The 24,780-nt window shown below is 43.5% G+C and overlaps 1 protein-coding gene across 4 annotated transcripts in view; it reads left to right on the top strand.

Moving 5' to 3' along the window:
- Positions 1–24,780, top strand: part of ACAP3 (ArfGAP with coiled-coil, ankyrin repeat and PH domains 3) — a 137,287-nt gene that overhangs the window by 36,918 nt on the left and 75,589 nt on the right. For all 4 annotated transcript variants that reach the window (XM_077250124.1, XM_077250122.1, XM_077250123.1 and 1 more), the window contains exons 2-4: positions 21,224–21,281; positions 22,480–22,599; positions 23,747–23,800. In XM_077250124.1, coding sequence (XP_077106239.1) covers positions 21,224–21,281; positions 22,480–22,599; positions 23,747–23,800 — 232 coding nt within the window. The remainder of the gene's footprint in view (positions 1–21,223; positions 21,282–22,479; positions 22,600–23,746; positions 23,801–24,780) is intronic.

Below are 24,780 nucleotides of genomic sequence, written 5' to 3'. Positions count from 1 at the left end.
GTTTTCAAAGGAACTTGACTTTGGCAGATCTCCACCAACGCACAGCTTGCACCATAAAACTACCAGCCTCCTGGATGCCGATTGACAAAAGTTGGCAACCTCAAAATGTTATCATAGCAATATTCCATTATATTATTTGATGGGAATTAGTGCTTTTAAAAATTCACTAAATCCGGAATTATATACTCATAAAACTTAAATCTTTTTTGCTATATGTGTTAGTGCTTTTTATTTTATTTTTTTGTTCGTTCATGACTTTAGGGCTTCCTGTGAGAGTTAGTGAAACCTAAAACCACCCTCTCTCTCATCCATCTTGTAAATGGTAAAGGAAAACACGCTGGGGCGCAGGTTTCAGTGGAATTTGGGAAGTGAATTACTAGATTGGATATGCTGACATTTTCTCATGGTTAGCAGTGTGATCCTTTGCAAAAAAACCTTAGTAAATTGCTACACTCAAGCATTTCTTATCTGTATTGTAAAGCTAAAAATGTGCCAGTGTTCACATGTGGTTGTCACATGCTGAGGCTTTCATGGGAAACTTTCTGCAAGCTATACAGACCCACACAAAAAAAAGATATATAGTGAAATTAATGTCGTCTGACTCTGATAATGTAAAGTAAAAACGACCCGAGGGAAATGTAAAGCAACAAGAGAATATAAGCAAGAAAATAAAGGCTTTGGAAATCTCCTCCGGAATGGGGGAAGTAGCAGAATACTCGGGTTCATTGTAATGATTAAGGAATATTCCATGGTTTATATCGAGACATTATATTGGACAGCTTCAGCTATAACTGTATTTTGAGGCTTGAGAAAGGACAGATATGGCTGAAATGTTGCTTTGTCTTCCTATTATTATGATTTGTTGTTTTTAATATTATGGAATAAAGATCTTAAGGATTATTCTTTGGTTCCTCGGGTTTCTTGGGGCCTAGTCTTAGGCCCTTTTAAGGATTATCCCCTGGTGCCTCGGGATTCTTGGGTATTCTACTGTTTTGGGGCCTAGTCAGAAGCCCTACTGAGCAAGCACAGAATTTAGCAATGGCGCAGGGGACTTGGACACTGGATTAAGCTTCAGATACTTGGGTATACCATTAATTACGCCAAAGTATGTGTTGTGCCCAAATAGGTTTCAAATTGTATGGTACATGACTATAGAGTTAGTATGAATCGATTTTGCATGCCCGGTCCATCCATTATTTTAGTGATTCGTAGCCGCTGAACAGGAGCCATGAGAACCACCTCTTACCTGATGGCATCTGTGGGTTTTTTTTTTTTTTTTTTTTTTATTATCCACCCTTGGTGAGGTGTGAAGCACATGTCATATCGTGCCATGCTGGCTAATCAAAAGAAGAACCGTGGATGACGCCGGGTAAGAGGCGGTTCTCAATGCTCCTTTCCAGCGGGACACGGATTACTGCCATGGCTGATAGTTGGGTCCTGCCAGTCGATATGCACCAACTCTATTTGTCTCCTCTGTTGTACAGGGATCCATTATAGTGTATAGGTATAAGGCGTTGTCCCATAAGCAACATATATTACCTATCTACAGGAACCACCACCAACAATGAGATCCGAGTTCCCAAAGTCCCCTGTATGAATGGCGGTGCAGTGAGCATGTGCGACCACCGCTCCATTAATTGTATAGAGAAGTGGGGGTCACACGTACTCATTAATTGTACTTTGACACCGGTTCCCTGTTATGAGAATTACTGGGAGTCTCTGCCCCCTCTTCTGCGGTCATACACTTATCATGTATCCTGTGAGAAGTAATAAATGTGGTTCGGTGTGAAGGAAGCGGAGACGGACATGCCAACAAAGCCTGTTAACGAGAATGTGAACGTAGCCTTATAGAGCTGCTCAATACAATGATTGTGTCCACTATTTAGGAGACTTAAGTCTTTTTTTTTTTTTCCCCCTGAACAATAGATGTCTGATTGTTTACGGACTCTCCTCTGCTGCATTATATGAAGACTATCCTTCAATATTCTGCATAATCCTAGAATTTCTAAGTGCCGTGTCACGGGTTTACCGCGACAGAGAGGAGCCAGAAGATTGCAGTGTCTAATTTCTCCTACTCCTGCACTGTTTAGAAGCACTTCACCTTCATATTAAACTGAGCAGGTTTCTTTTAGCAGTGCAGGGGTTAATCTGCTCAGTTGAGAGCTATTGGAGCTTTCCTGCATTAAGGCTCCCGGCTGTTCACTGTTAGCCACTCCCATCTCCTATATAATCTGGGCCCTGGCAAGCACTCATTGTCAGATATAGCTTAAGCTACATGGCTGAATGTTGTTGGTGGTTATTGGAGAAGGCTTTTGGTGGATTTCTATGATTGTTGCTAGGTTTTGGATGTGTGCTAATTCCCCTTCTCCTACTTTGGTTTTACCCCATCCTCCATTCCTCTGTGTTTACCTCTGTTGTTTGTGTGAGTATATTTGTATGATTAGTATTTTCCTTTATCCCTGTTCGTATTACCTTGTTAGTCTAGTTGGTGTATTACGGTACTACTCCCCTTTTCCCTGGGTGAGGGAAGGGTACAGACTGAAGGTGGATTCAGGAGCTAAGGCTATGGTACATGGCCCTGGCGTCTTCACCATCAGGAGTATTCCAGGGAACAGGGTTTTTCTGATGCCTTTTGATTTGCTTTGGAATGATAGAAGGCCACTTCTGTCTTATAAAGAAAGAGGGCAAACAAAATTGTCTAAGAAAACAATGTTATATGCACACTCCTGAATTCAATTTGTAGGTAAAATGACATCAATGTAGTAGCAAAGATTAATTAAAACCTACTCTGTTCCATAGTTCATCATCCAACTGATCCATTATCTTGACATGAGGTAGTTAATGGCTGCACATTATTTTCATGTATCTGAAATAAGTCTCTTGGCAGTGCTCACTTTTGTGAGGCCACGCTTTTTGGCGCAAGAGATTTGGAAAGAATTCCATTGAGGACATTTTTGTCTTGATAAATAACTGACTTTTTTTCCTTTTCCTGAACAATTTTGCTCCCTTCCAGTGTTCTCCTCTTCTCAGCAGAAAATTCTCTCGGGAACATAGCATGTATCACATATGATGCAGTGTAAAATCGGGAGGGTCTCTTACTTGTGGCCTATGTCCCCCTTAAAGGTGCAGTCAGACAGCCACATAAATCGGATCGGAACTCAATGCACGGATGGTCGGTGGGTTTCCCGACCCGAGCATCTTTACGTTACTCTAGCCTAAAACTTATGACAGATTGGACATAATAAATATATATAATTGTATAATTTTTTCTAAACGAAACCAGTTCTTCTTTTATCTCCATTTTTAATCCTTATATAGGAGACGCACGTAATCTTTAAATAACACGGCAATATGCTGCTGGTCTGGGAGAAGAGAAGATGATTTTGGCTCCGGGCAATTTCTGTCACACAATCTGTTTTCTTCAGCTATAGTCAGATTAATCCGCCGTGTGATGCACATGTACATATCCTTGTGCATGTTTTCGGCAATAGACCACATGAGGCCATGTTCATATCTTGGTTGGAGGGTTCTATTAGCTTCTGCCGCAGATTCCTTTAAAAAAAAAAATAAATAATGAAAAAAATAACAGCTGCCACATGGCAGACACAATGTTGAAAATTCCAATGGTCCTTATTAAAGTCAACTTGGTCCATCAGGTGCCCTTGGGGTCCATCATCTAAGTCATCTGGTTTTGTATTGTTCTTGGTTTCCAGTTCCCGTGATGAAAAATGGACACAGATCTGAGCATGGCCTTAGACGTGTAGATGAAGATGACTCTTCCTGACCCTACTATATAACCTCAGAGAACAAACGGTAGAGATTTGGGTGCCACATGGAGTGCGGGGTATTTAAGGACTTCAACATGAGTTGATGAAGGAGAGTATTGTTCAGGGATATCTTCTAGACTTGACGGGTCAAGGTTTATTGCCTGATAATTATAGATTGGTCTAGAGAGGTAATGACTCAAAGATCTTAAGGTACCTTCACACTAAGCGACTTTGCAGCGAGAACGACGACGATCCGTGATGTTGCAGCGCCCTGGTTAGCGATCTCGTTGTGTTTGACATGCAGCAGCGATCTGGATCCCGCTGTGATATCGCTGGTCGGAGCTTAAAGTCCAGAACTTTATTTCGTCGTCAGATCGGCGTGTATCGTCGTGTTTGACAGCAAAAGCAACGATGTCAGCAATGTTAAACATGGAGCTAACGACCTGTGAGAACGATAAGTGAGTCACTGCTACATCACAGGATCGCTCCTGCATTGTTGTGGAGCTGCTGTGTTTGGCATCTCTATAGCGACCTAAACAGCGACGCTGCAGCGATCGGCTCGTTGTCTATATCGCTGCAGCGTCGCTGAGTGTGACGGTACCTTTAGTGTACAGAATTTCTAAGAGCCATAAAACCTTATTCTGTACATTCCTGTGACAAATTAATGAATCCTGCTATTATAATCTGAGAGATTAACATAAAGGAACACTGTAGGGAAAAACTAATAACCATTTCCAGACTGGAGGGGGCGAAGCCTAACTTCAGTACTTTTGAAGCCCTCTTAAAGTCTCAATACTCTTTTGCTTCTTCCCTTGCTCTGGAGATGTAGTATGATCAGACCATGTTCCTGTGTGATCAGACACAGCCATCACGCAGTACACAGCAGGGGCACATTTATAAGATTATCTCAGCACAGGAACATTTTATTTACACACATCCAATTGTGGAAATTATTATTATTTCAAGATCTATTGATTAAGATGAACTTTTATTTGTGGTTAAAACCCCTTTAAGGCCCACCTTTAGGCCTAACAAACCACATACGTTTTTACAGGAGTCTTCTTCTGAGGTTTATGCCCCTAGATCTTCCTCTGCCCTACTCGGATAACTATACTTGATGCCATCATGCAATGGTTACTGTACCTTTTTAGACAAATTCATCTTATTTTATAGATCATGTGATAAATAGACAATCAGCAAATCACTTTATATAAAAAAAAAATTAATGTTCTCCCCCACCTGGAAAAATTCCTCGAGTGTCAACCACTAGGTTCCTCTCTTCTGTGTAACTTGCAGTCCACTGCCTGATGTCAAGTGTAATCCGTCTCTAACAGCAGAGACAACAAGACAGATTACAGGAGGTTGGGAGCATGTGTTTGTTTCTCTGCTCTTGCTCTCCTGTCTATCAATCCTATCATACATCTTCTACATAGGTCTCCATATTAGATAGCAAGATTTCCTGGTCCTGTAATCTACCCTTGAGGTGGGTATCCATATTCTAGCAATGCTCAAGAGGTTCTATGTGTTCTAGTAGAAATGTGAGAATTTGGTTTTAAGTTATTTAAAAAAATTGTTTAAATTAGACCACAGACCCTCGTCTTCAGATGTGTAGTAGTATGAATGGATTCGGTCGGCACTTGCTGGTTCTCGAGGATTTGGAAGAGTTTTGGTTGAAGTGTGAGGATTAACAGTAGTTCTTATTTTTAGACCTAGAATGAAAAGAACTTGAAGATAAATTCCCCTGTCTCTGTTTCTCCGATGCAGAGAGAGAACATGCTTAGGAAGAATGCTGCATGTTTATCGGGGTTGTGATCTTCCTCAATTAAAATTAACGGAATGTACCAATGGGGACAATCGTTAGACAGTGGGAACAGAAAGAGGGGGAAAAAATCACACGTAAGCCAAAGGGAATGTGTCATCCTAACATGACCTACTGTTTAAATCAAGTTTTTATGTTAAGCATGTTTCATTTTTATTTTTTTTCCACATCATTATCTAGATTTAAAAAGAATCCTAAAATCTTTCATTTTTCACATTGTCTACACTGCTTCATAATAAGCTGAAACTTTCTCTCCCGTGGAAATCACCTTTTAGAGTAGCCCTCATATTATCACTGTCAGGATTACAATGAAGATAACTCTTAGATATAGCGTAGATAACGCTGGATTGACCACTAACAGAGGACAGCTCACCTCCCTGCAAAATGACCTCTGCACAGGTCATAGTACATGCCCACAACACTCTCCAACAGAAGGTAGAGGGGTTTACCCAAAATCCATAAAATAGGGAATAACTTGCTGATTGCTAGGAGATCGACTTTTGGGGGCCCCTAGTGATCTTGAGAACAAGTCTCCAGAACACGAAGAATGGCAGAACCCCATCTTGAATGGAACGGAGGTGACCTGCTATCTAGTTGTCAATAGGATTGTCAGAAATAGCAGAGCTTTATACTTAACTTTGTAAGTTCCATTGTCAATGAAAGGAGTAGAAGTCAAACATCTCCACTTAATTTAAGACTAGACCCATTCTTCTCCACTTAATTTAAGACTAGACCCATTCTTGGGGTTCCGGAGCATCGTTTTTGTAATCACTGTGGTCTACAGCTGTTGGACCTCCAGTGGTTAGCAAGTTATTTCCTATCCTCATGGATTGGGGATAACTTGGAAAACCCCTTAAAGGGAACCTGTCACCACGTTTTTGGAAGATGGGATAAAAATAGCGTTAAATAGGGGCAGAGGTGGGCGTTACATTAGTGTGTTTGTTATGCGTTTATTACCCACCTAAGTTGCCGAAATACCTTTGCAAAGTCTCCGTTTTCGCCTGTCAATCAGGCTGGTCTGGTCAAAAGGGCGTTGTCTTCCCCCAGATTTTGCGTAGTTTTCCGTTGGTGGCGTAGTGGTGTGCGCATGCCCAAGGTCCCGAATCCTCTGCCAGGGGATTTAAAAGAGCGCGCTGTTCGTTATTTCATTGGTGATCGGTGGGCGCGGCCATCTTCCTTTGGCCGCGCGTGCACAGAAGCGGCGCTCTGCTAGCTGCGGCTTCAGGAAAATGGCCGCGGGATGCCGCGCGTGCGCAGATGGAGATCGCGGCGGCCATTTTCCTGAAGCCGCGGCCAGCAGAGCGCCGCTTCTGCGCACGCGCGGCCAAAGGAAGATGGCCGCGCCCACCGATCACCAATGAAATAACGAACAGCGCGCTCTTTTAAATCCCCTGGCAGAGGATTCGGGACCTTGGGCATGCGCACACCACTACGCCACCAACGGAAAACTACGCAAAATCTGGGGGAAGACAACACGCCCTTTTGACCAGACCAGCCTGATTGACAGGCGAAAACGGAGACTTTGCAAAGGTATTTCGGCAACTTAGGTGGGTAATAAACGCATAACAAACACACTAATGTAACGCCCACCTCTGCCCCTATTTAACGCTATTTTTATCCCATCTTCCAAAAACGTGGTGACAGGTTCCCTTTAAATTTCTAAAAACTCTTGTCATATATGGTTGGTGTAAAGCATGCTTCAAAACCTTGTTAACGGAAGATTAGGCAATTATACAATAAATGGAATACAAATTCTTCACGACACATTCCTTTTCATTAATAAAACCAGCCGTATGGCTGTTCAGGGCTTTGGACAACCATCAAAATCATAGCTGTATTGTGCAAAACCAATGTGCCGACGCTGACAAATGAGTTTGAAGAATAATGCTGATCTGAGCGTATGACTCCTTCATATTCCCTGCTTGGCGCCACCTTCTTCTCCCAGATCAGTCATCCTCTACATCAGATGATTTGGCCTGCTAGAATCTTGTCCTTTTCAATCATGGAGATGTAGCTGGGTGAGGACTGATGAAGAAGGCCCTTGCGCCCGAGTCCTGGAGCGATAGGATATACTTTATATTTATTGCATCATCTAGACACCACCGGACCACTGCATTTTTCGGTTCTCCCTTGCGTTCCTGTTTGCCAGGTGGTCCTGGAATATGTCATAATAAATTAATAAAAACGCAATGTTAAACGAACAACAGAGAGGGCGGAAACGACCCAAGAGGGGAAACATTTAACAGATTCAATCCAGGCTTCCACAATAATGATTTACAGCCAAGACCTGTGAGAGGTTAGTGGGGGTAACGTGTAGGGGGCTACATAAGAGAGAAAAGCTGGGTGGTAAGTTTACAAAGGTGATGGTAGATAATGGAAACATTACTAAACCTAAACACATGGGGAGTAATCCACAGCTAACATTGGCCTCACATCATCATAAAGGTTTCCCAATGCACCGTGTTATTGGGATGTGTCCTTCTTGTCTTGATGTTATTCAGCATCAGACTACATCACAAGTTTTTTTGTTGTTGTTTTTTTTATAATTTTTTTTTTGTAGTGCATTTTTTTATGCTATCTTGCTACTTTAGCTGCTGCCATTATTTTTCCTTTCCTCCATATCCACCTCATTTTTCCAGATCCATCATGATCCATTGGACAGGGCATGGTTAGCCAAGCTGTCAAAAAGGAAAAACTGTGCATCTTTCATTTTACAAGATTTTTTTTTTTTTAAGCGATAAATGCAGAGTTCTAATTGGTTGCCATGGGCATTTATGATAAATCTGGCTAATTAAATGATTGATAGTCGACTTCACTGGATTGAACAAGTAGTTGGCCAATTAAATTACTAGTTTACCATTTAATATTCGGTCGCACAGTCCGAGTCCACCAGAGCCCCAAGTGTACATGCACACGGAATGAATGAATGTTCCATCCAGATTTCTGGGCCAAAAATTTGATCGGCAATGTAAATATTCATCCACACGCTGCAGAAAAAAAAGTCATTTTTTTTCCAGATTTTTTTACAATGAATTCTTTTCCCATACTAATTCACAGCATTTTCGCAACAACTGAATTTGTAACGGCAGATTTTTCTGCTTATTTCCCATTGTAGAAAACTTGATGGTGAATAAGTTCTGTATACTTGTACCCGAGTAGGCATATCCGAGTGCATTGAGCCTGTATGGAAGCTCGGGGGCGGTACTTCTGTCTACAGCTCTGTGATATGGTGTATGGCAGTATTACGTAGATATTCTCCCATAGAAGTAGTTTGACATCTGATGGAATATAGTAATGGGACTATATGGATGTACAGTGGGATCCCATATACTTTTATCAGTGGCATATTACTGCCCTGTACAACAAAGGTGTACATCAGGATGATGGTTCAAGTGACAGATTACTATTGGTGCAACTGGGGCCCGACAGGTAAGAGGGCCCATTTCCACCTCCAAAGCAGGTTGAATTATGTAAATTATGTATGATGATGAGCTTTTGGACTGAAAAGGCCCCATATCCTGTTCTTGTACTGGGGCCCCTCTTCTGTCTGTGTCTGCTTTTGGTATGGTCGTATTCTTGACCACTAAAATTAATGATTTAAAAAAAAAAATAAAAATGAGAGATTCACTATCTGCAAAATTGCTTCCAGATTACGTGAGTAAATGAAACGATTAATTATACTGATGCAATTGGTTATATAACGAGTTTTAAAATCCACGACTGGATAATCCATCACCAGTATCCGTCCCAGCGAAATCTCATTCATGAGACTCATGAGGCTGCTGAATACATGCCAAGGTTACCTGATTACTACAGAAACGTGTAAATTTTGGGGAGGAATTTCCATCCTATCAATTTTGAATACATAGCCATGATGCATATCGGCACATAGGTCATCCTATAAAATATGATATATAGGTCAGAGTTGGATTTCTCCTATTACGATCTTTGTTGCCTATGAGCTTGGATCCATATCGCGAAGTCTAAGATATCTCCATTATGCTGTGCTATGGATCATTCTGTGCGCTATTCTATAAATGGAGCAGCTATTTTCAGATCCTCCCTTATACCATGTATGCCAGTCACGTTCGCATTCGTGTGACCAGTAATGGCTGTGATGACGTCACACGGGTGTAATCGGCAGTCTGCACCCTCCAGGGTGAAACCTGCTAATTTCCATTGAATTTTCCCATGATAAATTTGCAGTCTGTCCAAGGATCCTTTTCTGCTTTCTGCTTGCCCACTTTCCCGTCTAATCCTTCTCTGTCTGCCAGCAGCACCTGCGTCCCGGCCCTCAATGACCGCGTCTCCTTTTATCTCCGCTCAACCGTCCCCATGTGTAATTTGCAGGTTTTCGTACACATGCTGCTACGCTACTCGGCTAAATTTCGATTTCAGCCATGACTCCAGCACAGATAATAAGCTGCTCTGTTCAAGCGAGCATTACCCGGACGCCAAACAAACATTGAAAAAAATTGACTTTTTTGGGGTGAAGGGGGGGAATGTAACTTAATTTTTAGATTTTTAATTTTTTTATTTATTCCTGTTTTTCTTTTTTTTCTTCAAGGACAAAATATTGCACATATGCCAAAAGGGCAGTCTTTGAGCAATATGCCAGATTTTGGTTCCCCTGGTAAGGATTTTCATCTTTTGGTCATGTTACAAAGACTATCCTCCGATCTGGAGAACCAAAACATTTTTTAACTTTTTCTGTGACTTATTGTTGCACAACTATTTTAGAGCTGCAATTTTTCTTTAGTAAAAAACAAGACAAGTCACAGTCGCATGTGACTTTGCATTGAAGTTTATAGCAAGGGAGTTGCATGCGCCTTGTGACCAGCGGCAGACGAGTGAAACATTCGTTTGGAAACATTTGCGACACCAAAGAAAATCAATAAATGCAATGTTGCAGTGTGGCACAGAGATCTCCGTGTCAAGCGGCATGTTTGCCATTTAGCACCAGCCTTACACAGGCAACCCAATGCTTTAAGGGGTTATCAATAGGCTCAAATTGATGGACAATCCTTAGAATAGGCCAACAACTTCACATCGGGGGTTGTCTCACTCTCGGCACGCGCCACTTTTCTTTGTGCTCCAGTGCATATTTCTCATTTTGCCAGGCACAACTCCGTACTTACAGTAACAATTTTCTAGTATTGCCGCTCGGCCTACTTTGCTGGATGTGATAAGGCTGTAGTACAAGGCAGGACCACTAATAAAGGTTTGGCACTATGCATGGTAAACAGTTAAGGGGATATTGCACTTGCCAGTACCCTATGACCCACCACTGGGGGTACAGAGAGACCGGCCCATGCTAATCTATAATGAATGGCGTAGGTTGAGATATTCAGGTATTGTGTCCAAGCAGCAGAACACATGGACACCAGATCATTATTGCATTTCTGCCTTTTAAAAAATAAATCAATAAATGTGCTCCTTTTTTGCGGTCTTTTATGTTCGCTTCTGTTTTCTGTTATGGTCACCATTGTGGATTGTGGGCTTCATTTTTGTTTTTTAGACAATTGCCGCTTTCACCAGTTGCGACTTATTAAAAAGTTACAAGATTTTAGAGCAAATGTACTCCAGTCCCCTCCTCCTCCGTTTTTGTGTGGAAATAATGCAGTTGCTTCTGACGTTCTAACGGAAAGTGCGACTTTTTGCTGTAAAAAGGGTTAAAAAGCTTAAAGACCAAAAATAAAGAGCATATTTCAATTCGAATCAAGATTCAGCAGTGAATCCCACAAGACAAAAGAAAAACAAAAGTGACTTTAAAGACCTCCCGAAAATGATAAATCGGGCTTGTAGTGATTTAAAGAAACAAACAAAAAACGGAACACCTGAGTGAGGCTAGAAAAGTACTTTTTGGGATTAAGGTCCAATAACAGATCACAACACGTAAGCTGAATATGTGTGAAAATAATGTTGTCAAGTCTCTGGAACGTTGCGAAGACTGTCAAGGGGGAAAAAAACAAGCTGCAAACCCTAAATGATGAAGTGCATTTAAAATATAGTAAATGATATTTACTCTACAGATGTGAGTACTATGTATGGGATTCTAAGCCGGTTACTTAATGAAAGTGACGAACCAGATTAAGATCCGTCATTTGTAGACCTGCAACCCATAATCTGAACATACAAAGGCCTTATTGTCAGCACTAACAGATGAAAGTTAACTGGATGATCCGAAATTGCTTGTAGAACAAGTCCACCTACAGACTATCGCTCCTTAGGTTTTCTTTTTGTGAAGTGTCATGTGGCATAGTCCTTTTTTTGCTCCCTACATATATTACTTTTTAGCACCTAACCCGTTAAAGTTGGACCTAGTTTGGAATTTTTAAGAACCTTTTTTGTCTGCTTTGTTTAAAGACCCATGCAATTTTAATTTTCCATTATCTGAGCTGTGTGTGTGTTTTTTTTGTTTTTTTTTGTGATCCTAAACATTTCGGCATCTTTAGACCTTGGTGGCAGCTATGTAAAACTGTGATCAGGGTGTCTGCTGCATAAAATCGAGCAGCTGTATAAAATAGTGAGAGCACGCAGATGGCAGCTGTATAAAAGAGCAAGATCCAGCCAGGTGGCTTGGTGTATAAAAGAGCGAGGGTGAGCTGGGTGGTGGCTGTATGAAATTGCAAGAGTGAGATGGGTGGGGGCTGTATAAAAGAGCAAGAATGAGCTCGGTGGCGGCTGTATAAAAGAGCAAGGGTGAGCTGGGTGGTGGCTGTATGAAAGCGCAAGAGTGAGCTGGGTGGCGGCTGTATAAAAGAGCGAGAGTGAGCTGGGTGGCGGCTGTATAAAAGCGAGAGTGAGCTGGGTGGCGGCTGTATAAAAGAGCGAGAGTGAGCTGGGTGGCGGCTGTATAAAAGAGCGAGAGTGAGCTGGGTGGCGGCTGTATGAAAGAGTGAGCTGGGTGGCGGCTGTATAAAAGAGCTAGAGTGAGCTGGGTGGCGACTGTATGAAAGAGCGAGAGTGAGCAGGGTGGTGGCTGTATAAGAGAGCGAGCTGGGTGGCGGCTGTGTGAAAGAGCGAGAGTGAGCTGGGTGGCGACTGTATGAAAGAGCTAGAGTGAGCTGGGTGGCGACTGTATGAAAGAGCGAGAGTGAGCTGGGTGGCGGCTGTATAAAAGAGCTAGAGTGAGCTGGATGGCGGCTGTATGAAAGAGTGAGCTGGGTGGCGGCTGTATAAAAGAGCTAGAGTGAGCTGGGTGGTGACTGTATGAAAGAGCTAGAGTGAGCTGGGTGGCGACTGTATGAAAGAGCGAGAGTGAGCTGGGTGGCAGCTGTATGAAAGACCTAGAGTGAGCTGGGTGGTGACTGTATGAAAGAGCTAGAGTGAGCTGGGTGGTGACTGTATGAAAGAGCTAGAGTGAGCTGGGTGGCGACTGTATGAAAGAGTGAGCTGGGTGGCGGCTGTATAAAAGAGCTAGATTGAGCTGGGTGGCGACTGTATGAAAGAGCGAGAGTGAGCTGGGTGGCGCCTGTATGAAAGACCTAGAGTGAGCTGGGTGGCGACTGTGTGAAAGAGCGAGAGTGAGCTGGGTGGCGGCTGTATGAAAAAGCGAGTGTGAGCTGGGTGGCGGCTGTATGAAAGAGCTAGAGTGAGCTGGGTGGCGACTGTGTGAAAGAGCGAGAGTGAGCTGGGTGGCGGCTGTATGAAAAAGCGAGTGTGAGCTGGGTGGCGACTGTATGAAAGAGCTAGAGTGAGCTGGGTAGCGACTATGAAAGAGCTAGAGTGAGCTGGGTGGCGACTATGAAAGAGCGAGAGTGAGCAGGGTGGTGGCTGTATAAGAGAGCGAGCTGGGTGGCGGCTGTGTGAAAGAGCGAGAGTGAGCTGGGTGGCGACTGTATGAAAGAGCTAGAGTGAGCTGGGTGGCGGCTGTATAAAAGAGCTAGAGTGAGCTGGATGGTGGCTGTATGAAAGAGTGAGCTGGATGGTGGCTGTATAAAAGAGCTAGATTGAGCTGGGTGGCGACTGTATGAAAGAGCGAGAGTGAGCTGGGTGGCGGCTGTATGAAAGACCTAGAGTGAGCTGGGTGGTGACTGTATGAAAGAGCTAGAGTGAGCTGGGTGGCGACTGTATGAAAGAGTGAGCTGGGTGGCGGCTGTATAAAAGAGCTAGATTGAGCTGGGTGGCGACTGTATGAAAGAGCGAGAGTGAGCTGGGTGGCAGCTGTATAAGAGAGTGAGCTGGGTGGCGGCTGTATGAAAGAGTGAGCTGGGTGGCGACTGTATGAAAGAGCTAGAGTGAGCTGGGTAGCGACTGTATGAAAGAGCTAGAGTGAGCTGGGTGGCGACTGTATGAAAGAGCGAGAGTGAGCAGGGTGGCAGCTGTATAAGAGAGTGAGCTGGGTGGCGGCTGTATGAAAGAGCGAGAGTGAGCTGGGTGGCGACTGTATGAAAGAGCTAGAGTGAGCTAGGTGGAGGCTGTATGAAAGAGCTAGAGTGAGCTGGGTGGCAGCTGTATAAGAGAGTGAGCTGGGTGGCGGCTGTATGAAAGAGCGAGAGTGAGCTGGGTGGCGGCTGTATGAAAGAGCTAGAGTGAGCTGGGTGGCGACTGTATGAAAGAGCGAGAGTGAGCTGGGTGGCAGCTGTATAAGAGAGTGAGCTGGGTGGCGGCTGTATGAAAGAGCGAGAGTGAGCTGGGTGGCGGCTGTATGAAAGAGCTAGAGTAAGCTGGGTGGCGACTGTATGAAAGAGCGAGAGTGAGCTGGGTGGCAGCTGTATAAGAGAGTGAGCTGGGTGGTGGCTGTATGAAAGAGTGAGCTGGGTGGCGACTGTATGAAAGAGCTAGAGTGAGCTGGGTGGCGACTGTATGAAAGAGCGAGAGTGAGCAGGGTGGCAGCTGTATAAGAGAGTGAGCTGGGTGGCGACTGTATGAAAGAGTGAGCTGGGTGGCGGCTGTATAAAAGAGCTAGAGTGAGCTGGGTGGCGACTGTATGAAAGAGTGAGCTGGGTGGCGGCTGTATAAAAGAGCTAGAGTGAGCTGGGTGGCGACTGTATGAAAGAGTGAGCTGGGTGGCGGCTGTATAAAAGAGCTAGAGTGAGCTGGGTGGTGACTGTATGAAAGAGCTAGAGTGAGCTGGGTGGCGACTGTATGAAAGAGTGAGCTGGGTGGCGGCTGTATAAAAGAGCTAGAGTGAGCTGGGTGGCGGCTGTAAGAGTGAGCTGGGTGGCGGCTGTATAAAAGCTAGAGTGAGCTGGATGGCGGCTGTATGAAAGAGCGAGAGTGAGCTGGGTGGCAGCTGTATTAAAAAGCCAGATCTAGTGAGATGGCGTCTGTATAAAACCAGATCGAGCCAGGTGGCGGCTGTATAATAGAACGAGAGTGAGCAGAGTGGCGGTTGTATGAAAGATAGACATGGGTTGCAGCTGTGCAGCTCATGTAAACTGCCTAAATCGGGTTTGTATTTACTAATATACTGTACATTTCTTTAACTTCATTTTACAAGATATTGTTTGCTGTCAGTGAATGAAGACGCTCTGACTTTACATCAGCGGGGCAGCGTATTATGACGACTGCTCTGCATCCTTAATGCCCGGGTCCTCTGTTTTGAGATGGAACAAATATCAGTAGGTCGGCGGTAGCATTTTTGGCATCGTAGTTATTGAGAGGATAAGGATTGACTGTACCCCCTCACACAGATATATAGCTTTATTCCAGATGTCTGCTTTTTCCCTCTGCGGAGTGATGGTATTGATCTTGGTGGGTGCCTGACTTCTCCGACTCCATAAACTCATATGAATTCTTCTCACTATTTAGATTTTTAAGATTTTTTCCGTTCCTGGCTTACATCAATATTTAGTTGCTTGTGTTGACTTTTATAGGGATGGATGAAAAAAATCTTAATAAATAACATGAGGTCTCGGAGAGGGTTGAACGTGTTTTATGGCATTGAGGGTTCCCAGTTGATAATCTCTCCCTTGACATCTGCATCTATTGCAGAAATGAGGCCCTGATACTAACGAGAAGTACATTCTTGGAAAGGAACTCGACCCAGACAGGCAAAAGTTCAGGGAAAGCTGGCAGAATGACAGACATCCCAAATTTCTTATGTGGACAAGGATATTCCCAAGAAAGAACCCCATGTATCTTGGAATAAAAAATGTTTTTGAGAAGGATCCATGACTAACACTGTTGTTTGTTCTTTTTTTTTTTTTTTTTTTTTTTTTTAAATCTGGCCTGTCATGGTGTCCAAAAAAACTTATTGAACATCCCCTTCCTCCTGAGTCCTGATCAGAGGACTGATAGGAGTAGCAAAACGCCACATACCATGTAAAGGGGAGGCCAAATATCATACAAATTAAAGGCGTTTTCCGGACTCAAGGTAAATTTGGTAAATCTGAAGTGCGCACTGTGCAAAGTGTCAGGATTCTCTTCAGTTGCCAGATCAATCTGCAGTCCCATGAGAAAACATTAAAATAAACAGATGAGAATCTTTTCGGCACCTGACCGCTAGCAAGTAAATGACTGGTGTACTCGTGACCTCCTGCTTCATCTGGCAAATGAAGAGAATCCTGACCGTGTGCATAATGCACACTGTCAGGATCTGCCAATGCGCAGTCACATAGAATGACTGCAGAAATTTACTTCAAGCCTAGAAAACCCCTTTAATAAATAAGAATAGGGGGTTTTTATTTAGCAACCTCATCTATAAATCAGAATGGACATCAGGTACAAAGATAGTTTCTTGCTCTGGAGGTCCGAACACGTGCTCATTACATAGACAGCCTGGTAAATTCTACAGGAAATGTGCAATACTTCCTTTCTCCTGCGGGAGTGCTGTAGGATAATTGAATACTTCTCGTTCAGGTTATCTTATAACCTCACGTTCGTAGATTCTTTAAACGGGTTCTTCAGCACCTCTTCTGCATTGGACACGGAGAGGCTCTGCTGCTCACCGTGCCGAACTTCTGCCGAGGATACGGCCCTGTGCCCACCCGGCATCGTGCACACCTCCTTATAATAAGAATAGGACCCATGCCTGATGGTTGTCCTCTCGACTGTTCCACCGGGCGAGCAACAGCATCTCTTCATTCCCAGGAAGATGCAGCGCTGTACAACCCCTTTAAGTATTCCTTGTTTACTTGCGCTATAGAGAGTCCTCTTTGCTTCCATGTTTGAAGATTTTTGCTGTCAAGGCAGTAAAATGTTGTTTTCCACGCTGGGACGAATCATCTAAATGCCTTTAGGTCCTTCTGCAGAACTGAAAACTCGGGCCTGTGCGCAAATACAATGACTACAGCAAGATAATGATATTAATTAATGCCTCATGGAGACAGACGGGGGAATATGAAAAGAATTGTAATTAAAGTTCTAGATCTTATTAAAGGCAACAATCCTGCCATGTATAAAGTAGGTCACCGGAGCGCCGCGCTCAACTTCACAGGCTGCAATGAATGTTTGGTTGAAAAGGCAAATGGAGGAAAATACATGAAAATACTCCGGATCTACATGGACTAATCTGATGTGAACCCTGCAATGATCAGGCCGGATAATTACGGTTTTCCATCGTCAAGGGGGAGGGCGCATATCTCCTGACCTTCAGACTCCTCATATCTCTGATTTGGGGCCAGACCTTATTTGAAAGATTGCTCAACAAATATCTACCAAAAAGTTCCAGAAGTTTGTGCATGTCTTGATCAGCCTATTGCAGATAATTAGCCATTTTGCGTGGTTTTTTTTTTTTATTTTACCTTATTCTGACAATTCAGTTTACTTCATCTGCTAATTTTTTTGTAACGTCCACTATAAGGGAAATGTTATATTGCAAGTGGCCATTCAAAGCAACATGGCCTGAGCGGGATCCTCCAGTCCAGACGTCGATTTGCTGCACGTTATAGGAAGCCTGTCTGCACAAAATGACTGTTCAAACCAAGACTGATCAAACCAAGCCCAGGCGCTCGGTGCACCCTTGTCGTGGCCGAGCAACTCAGTGCACATTCCCTCCTACGTTTTCTATCTATCTCCGTTCTTCTCTTCTCCCTGTAAAGCCAGAGTTGTCATTCAAAGAGGAAGAAGGCAGAAATGGGTGGGAAACAAGTGGGTGGGAAGGTGCACTGAATTGAAACGCCAAGGGTGTATCGAGCACCTGTGCTTGGTTTGAACAGTTATTTTGTGCTGATATAGTACTAATGGTGCTGGCAATCATTTTGGTGCACCTTCATACCTCCTTGTTTTCACCCAAGCTCTCACCCCCATTCCCTCTTTTTTGACTTTATAAAGCCATAGAAGAGAGGAGATGGGTGAAAAGGTGTATTTAAACGATTGGCCCGCCATGATATACTGCACTTTGTCATCCCAGAATGACTGTTCAAACCAAGTCCCCAATAAAAGTTGAGTACAGCTTGTCTTCTGGACGCCCCCCCCCCCCATCCGTCACACATGTGCTCTGTCCGAAAGAGCTTGCTTGCATTTCCAATTGGCAGAGAGGAATAGTCAGTTTCTGGACACCTCTGGATTGAGCATGTTAAAATTCAATATGCCTGATCATATTTTTTTTTCCCCCAACAAAAGAATGTCATCCACACACCTAATAAACGATGGAGAGCTGGCTCTGCTGATGTTAATCTCCAATGTGCATGGCCAACTTTAGTGTCTGCTGTGGAGCAAGAACCCCTCTATATGCCCTTGTAGGAGTCATACCCTTGTTCCATACTTGTGTGATTTCGACATTTTTGAACCATTTTCTATCGTCTGACTTATTTAGGTGCGAGCTATTGTCTTTCTAACATGGACACGTTGCACAGATATACTCGTCTATATGTAGAATGTTCACTAAATTCCCATACACCTGTATGTACGGATAACGGCTTTATATAAATGCGCCATACAGTGCACACAAGTGGTGTCCTAGATGTTGGGGGAGGGGCGGGCTAATTGGAGCACATGCAGAGGAAAATGTTAATAGCTGTGCAGCTGAGCTCTGCTGCATCACAAGCCAATTAAGGATTATTGACATCACCCAAGACGACCTGTGCCGCAGAATTAACGAATCATGGTTTCTATAGATACCGGAGCCATTACTATTCGGGCTGAGGACCTGAGTGCTGCATCTGGTGCAGTATGGTAGTTTCCCTTAGATGTGTAAGTGGTCCTTTTTGGCTTGAAATGCGCCGCAGCGTTCCATCAGTAAATAGGATAAGTGTTCCCGCGGAAGCTGAGTAGATCAATAGAAAATATCCTGCCTGCAGATGCGTTAGCAGCTCTTTGCCTCCGGGGTGGTGATATGTTGGTAGATCCATCTGAATGCTGTCAATTACCAAAAAAAAAAAATGCAGAGTTTGTGTGTGGGAGCTGTAGTGAGAGAAGCGAAACGCGCTTCTGCACATATTGCTCTCGTTAAAATGGCCCCAGCTGCAAGTTCTGCCCTTAGAAAGGAGACGGATCAATAGGGTTAAATAAAAAATGATTGAGGACGAGGAAGCCTGTCCTTGCTTGGAGCAGGAGGGTGGATGGGGATACATGGTCTTATGCCCGGAATGGGATGGGCAGCTATCCATGGCGAGAATAGCTGCAAATGTTTGTGGAGGAAACAGGAAAGTTCTCATCCTTCTGTCAGCAGCTCTGATCCCTGGCACAGTGTCCCGTTATTGTTTTTCTGAGTTTCGTGTGGCAGCTGGGTGTAGTGAGACCTCTTTTGCCCTTCGATATTGACGTGGAAGCTCGTTGTCTCCAGGACAGCGCCTGGACATTCGTCTGATCAATATCGCTGTAGGATTTTATTGCCTGTCTTATGTGTGCAGGACCCGCTGGTATCATTAAGTAGTTACACGGTGCCAACATATGCCACGCTTGTATGCAGAGAAGGTATTTGCTGGCATAGCTACTTGTCGGTGGAGCATACAATTTTTAAAGGGGCTCTTCAGGATTACGAAAAAAAAATGGCACCCATCATGTCCATAAGCTGTTTGTTTCATTTTACTCCTTTGACTAAGCATGAACTGCAATACCGGATGCAGCCTATGGACAAGAGTGGCGCTATTTTGCTGGATAATGAAGAATCTGTATTGTAATGTTGGATATATATATAAAAAAAGTAGATTAAAGACATACCTTTCACTAGACAGATCCCTTTTAAAAGAAATATGCAAATTAGGCTCTAAGTGCTCTGGGCATGACAGAGCACTTAATAAGCCTCTGTCACCCAAGTTGTCCCCCTGACTAGCGCCAGCCTCTTTAGCTTAATTGATACCTCAATGTCGGATTACTTCGCATGACAACACACAGCGATCTATTATTATTATTATTATTTATTGTTATAGCGCCATTTATTCCATGGCGCTTTACAAGTGAGGAGGGGTATACATAATAACAAGTACAATAATCTTGAACAATACAAGTCATAACTGGTACAGTAGGAGAGAGGACCCTGCCCGCGAAGGCTCACAATCTACAAGGGATGGGTGAGAATACAGTAGGTGAGGGTATCAAGGCAAAGGCTGGATAAGTGCTCTGTCACTCCCAAAGCACTTAACACCTCATTTACATATTAATTGACACTCTCATTTCTAGTGATTGCAGCAACAGACGGAAGATGTAAAGGTGTCAATGGATTTAGAGTTCAAGGACCTGGATAGTTTCTAAACCTGTTATTGTCACGTGATGCGGCACCCGGTGGATGCAGCGGTCGTTGGCGGTGGTCTCCGCTTTGAATATAGGGCTGCACTGCGTTCGTTCTGGTTGTGAAACGTGTCTTTGTGATCCTAACAAAGACCGGTGGATCTGTCCTTTGTTGGAGTCAGCAGAATGGGGCGCTGCCGGCATACGCCAAGTGCTCGGTGTCATCCAGCTACAGATTGCTGAGCGGACGACCCTTTCTAGAACCTCCGTCCAAATGACGGTGGTTTTTTTCATGTAATTGTCCCAACTGTTCTAGTATCAGTGTTCATAGTATCGCCAGTCACCCAGCTTTGTTTCTACCCCTGAACGGAAGGCCGGCTTAGTTATTTTGCAGAGTGTGCAGGTGGGATGTATTACTCCATACCTAGGTGGAAATGGCAATTGTAAGTCTGGGAAGGCTAAGTGAACCCTAAGAAATAAGCCAGTCTTCCATCTCCACTCCCAGCAGAGACAGGTATAATTTAAGGTCCATTTTGACCATTTCTGTTCGCTCATCATTATTAAACATCCTTTTATCGGCATTTTCAGTCAATAACCAAGTGACGTTTCTGCCATCCGTTGCGGAAAAGCTCATGACATCCAATATGGCGGCACTTCCTTGTGCAAAAAAGGCCATCGTATCTGAATACATTAAATGTCAATATTTCTAAGGTCACTTTCAGACGTCCGTTGTCATCGGTCCGATCTTGGATTGCAATGCTTGGACTGGCCGCGCGTCTCCTGACCCCAAGCATGGCAGCACCTGGAGACGTGAGACCCTCGGCCAGTCCTTGATCATTGACATTGGAAACACCCCTAAATGTGAAAAGTTCCCAAACTTTGACGACTTTTCTAACTTCAGATTTGCTAATGTCTGATTATTTTGGTGCATAATGTAAAACGAGCTAATAGTGTGAACCCCATGCCTTTCTTTAGGCTGTGTAAACAATTCACCAGGTCATACAATGAAGGTTGTCCTTTTTAAGGTCTTCTCCGAGCAAGCACGTTAACCAGCCTCATCATATTTTTTTTTTCTCTACAGGGCAACGATAGATGAGGTGGAAACAGATGTTGTAGAAATTGAAGCCAAACTTGACAAGGTGAGGAATCTGGAGCACCTCGGGGGTCACCATTGTCACACACACTGACTGTTCCTTTCGCCTTTGCCCTACACCTCTCGGCACACAAGTGACTGACCCCCCCAACGCAGAGGCAGCATTAACATTGACAGGCAGCCGGGACTCAACATCTGCAAGCAGCAAGCTGGAAACATTCCTTTAAAATGTTTTCCAAAGAGCAGCAGCGCAAGTGAGACATTGTGCTGAGAGAGCATTCCCATCTCTATGTATCCACGTATCATGGATCTGGGCTGACCTACTACCCGTCTGGACGCCAGATGACAAGGAAACTGTTCCCATGTCTGCACACAAGACACCCACATTTTATTGTTTCACACACAAACACCGCTAAAGAAAAATAGAGCCGTGTCTATGTGTACAAGACTATATTCATTATTTACACTGAGGCACGTTAGGAGCCAGGACTTGCAAAATGTATTATTGGTGCTTTCCAGCCCAAAAAGCAAATCCCACTATTTTCATGCAGTTACAAATGTAGATTTATCTATTTTTCTATTCTGTTCTAGATACACATACTGTTTATTATATTTTGTCATCTAAGTGCACAAAAGTTTTATTTAATACATGCTTAGTAAAGATTTTTGCACAAGTTATGGCAAGGGCCACTTCAGTGGTACAAACGACTTAAAATGGGGCTAGCTAAATGGCTATTTTCAATAACTATGCCAGCTATTCTAAGACAAAGAAGGAGGCTGGCTTGGCTATTGAAATGAGACAGTCAGCCAGCCCCCTTCAATCATGGCTCTGCTGATATGATGTGCCAGCAGAAGATCATTTTATTGTCCCGAGCACAAACCGGACGTAGAGTGCCATTGACAAGAAACCCACATGATTAGTAATTAATTTAATATTAAGTGGTCTAAAGCTGAGGTGTCAAACTGCATTCCTCGAGGGCCGCCAACAGGTCATGTTTTCAGGATTTCCTTGTATTGCACAGGTGATCATTTAATCACCTGCACAGAATGATTCCAGCACCTTGTGGAATGCTAAGGAAATCCTGAAAACATGACCTGTTGGCGGCCCTCGAGGAATGCAGTTTGACACCTCTGGTCTAAAGAAAAGCACACTTGATATTGTTAGAAAAGGTATACTAGTAATTCCTGTTTGTTTTTTGCTTTGGTCTCACAATCTTTTTCTATATTTTTTTTTTTGTTTGTAGTTGGTGAAACTATGCAGTGGGATGCTAGAAGCTGGTAAAGTCTACCTTACAACCAATAAGCACTTTGTAAGTGGCATCCGAGACTTGTCCCAACAGTGCAAGAAAGATGAGATGATCTCGGTGAGTCCTGTCATTACCTGGAAGGAGTTTTTTCTTCCCCCCCAGTTTTTATATAGTACCATCATATTCCACAGCGCTTTACATCACTGTCCCCATTGGGGCTCACAATCTAGAATCCCTATCAGTAGGTCTTTGGAGTGTGGGAGGAAATCGGAGAACCCCGAGGAAACCCACGCAAACATGGGGAGAGCATGAGAATTTGAATTTGAACCCAGGACCCCAGCGTTGCAAAACAGTGAGAGATATATATATAGTACTCTGTATAAATCAGTACACCCTCTTTGAAAAGTAAGATTTTAATCAATATCTCATTGAACACGAGCAATTTTTAAAATTATGACGACTAGGTTTCACAGAACAATTCACTGTAGGCACCATGCATTTTGAACAATGTACAGTGCCTACAGTGAAACATGGTGGCAGTGTCTTTATGTGGGGCTGTGTGAGCTGCTGGTGTCAGGGCTACATTTCATTGATTGTATCATGAAATTACAGGTGTACTGCTCTATACTGAAAGAGAAGATTCTTCCATCACTCCGTGCCCTTGGTAGACTTGTACCTTTCCATCATGACAATGATCTAAAACACACGTTTGCTGCATTTCTGAAGTAGAACAGGGTGAAAGCGATTCAGTGGCCAAGTGTCTCCCAATCTGACCCCATCCGAACACCTATGAGGAATTCTGAATAGACAATTTGTCATCACTTTCCATCCATCATCCAGACTCTAAAGAGGTCTTTCTTGAGCAATGGAAAAAGATAGAAATTGCAGTATGTCGCCAACTTCCAGGGCTAGAAGACTTGGTGCTGTCTTTACGACGATGGAAGTCATACAAAATACTAGATGCAGTAGATTTTTTTGATGTGCGGTGTATTCATTTTTGCAAGAACTAATTTGAGTAAAACTAAAGTTTTATAGTATTATTAACCTTACTGTCATGTTAGGGGCTTAAAAATGTTCTATGAAACTCAGTCTTGTCAAAAATTGTAAAATTGTTTTTTGTTTTCAGTGAGCTATTGACTAAATTACTATACAAAGGAGGTGCGAATCAATGGCCGCAGTGGTGACCAACCTGTGAGCGATCAGATGTCCTTATGACCATGTATCTGTGGAACCCATTTAAAAGTTTTCTTTCTTTTTTTGTCAGGAGTGTCTAGACAAATTTGGAGATAGTCTACAGGAAATGGTCAACTACCATATGGTAAGACATTTATTCCTTGCGATTACTTTGCATGAATGTTCTGTATTTTGGATGTATTATCGATAGGGAGGACCCAAAATTATGTCTCTATCGGCTGAATGATGAAGTCTCTGGAGCATTGTGACCCTTTCATTCCTTACTCAGACATAGTATCATGCATATAGTTAGACCATACCCGATCCTGCAGTTTGGGCCTATTTTTGGGTTGCGGTACCAGGCACAACCATGGTCGTAGCGCTGGACCTGTCTAAACGATGTAGGAGCTCTTCGGCCTCATCATTTATCTGATCTATGCATTCAGTGTGCTGTTGTGTGCATCTAATAAATCTTAATGCTCCATAATCCAGATGTTGGTGGTGGATTAGAGGATTATGTTTGGTCCTAAGTAGTGATGAGCTATTGTGCTGGGATAAGGTGTTATCAGAGCGTGCTCAGGTCGTAACCGAGTGTCTTCGGCATGCTCGAGGGACTCTAACATATTTTTCGGCTGTTCGACAGCCCAACACTTGCAAGGATTGCCTAACAATCGGCCGCGAGACATGCAGCCGCGGGGGCTCGACCATATTATTCGACCACGCTGAAGACACTCGGTTAGCTTGCTCCGGTAACATCTTATCCCAGCATGTTCGCTCATCACTAGTCCTAAGCATTTTCTCGTTGACTTCAGATTTGGTGTTTTTATCTGAAAAGGTAGAAAGAAAAATCTTTCCTTCTCTTCCCTATTGGGATCTGTCCTCCTACCAAATAAGAACACGATGCAGGTGTTGGAAAACCTCTGACTTCTCTGTTTTAGCTAAACAGCAGTTTCAGAATTTCTCTCCTACCTGCCAGGAGGCTGTGGAATTGCTGTCTGTGTGTCTCCTGGGGGTTGTAGTTCACCTGCAGCTGAAGAACACCGATATCCTCTTTCAGTATTTCGCAGCTCTTGTCGTCAGCAGCCGGGGTTAAACGGGCAAGCAAAATGATGTGCTGCGCTTATT

This window comes from Ranitomeya variabilis, chromosome 4 (assembly GCF_051348905.1).
Source record: "Ranitomeya variabilis isolate aRanVar5 chromosome 4, aRanVar5.hap1, whole genome shotgun sequence".
NCBI lineage: Eukaryota > Metazoa > Chordata > Amphibia > Anura > Dendrobatidae > Ranitomeya > Ranitomeya variabilis.
Note: the sequence above shows the minus strand (reverse complement) of the source record. Positions and strands in the feature narration are given on the sequence as shown.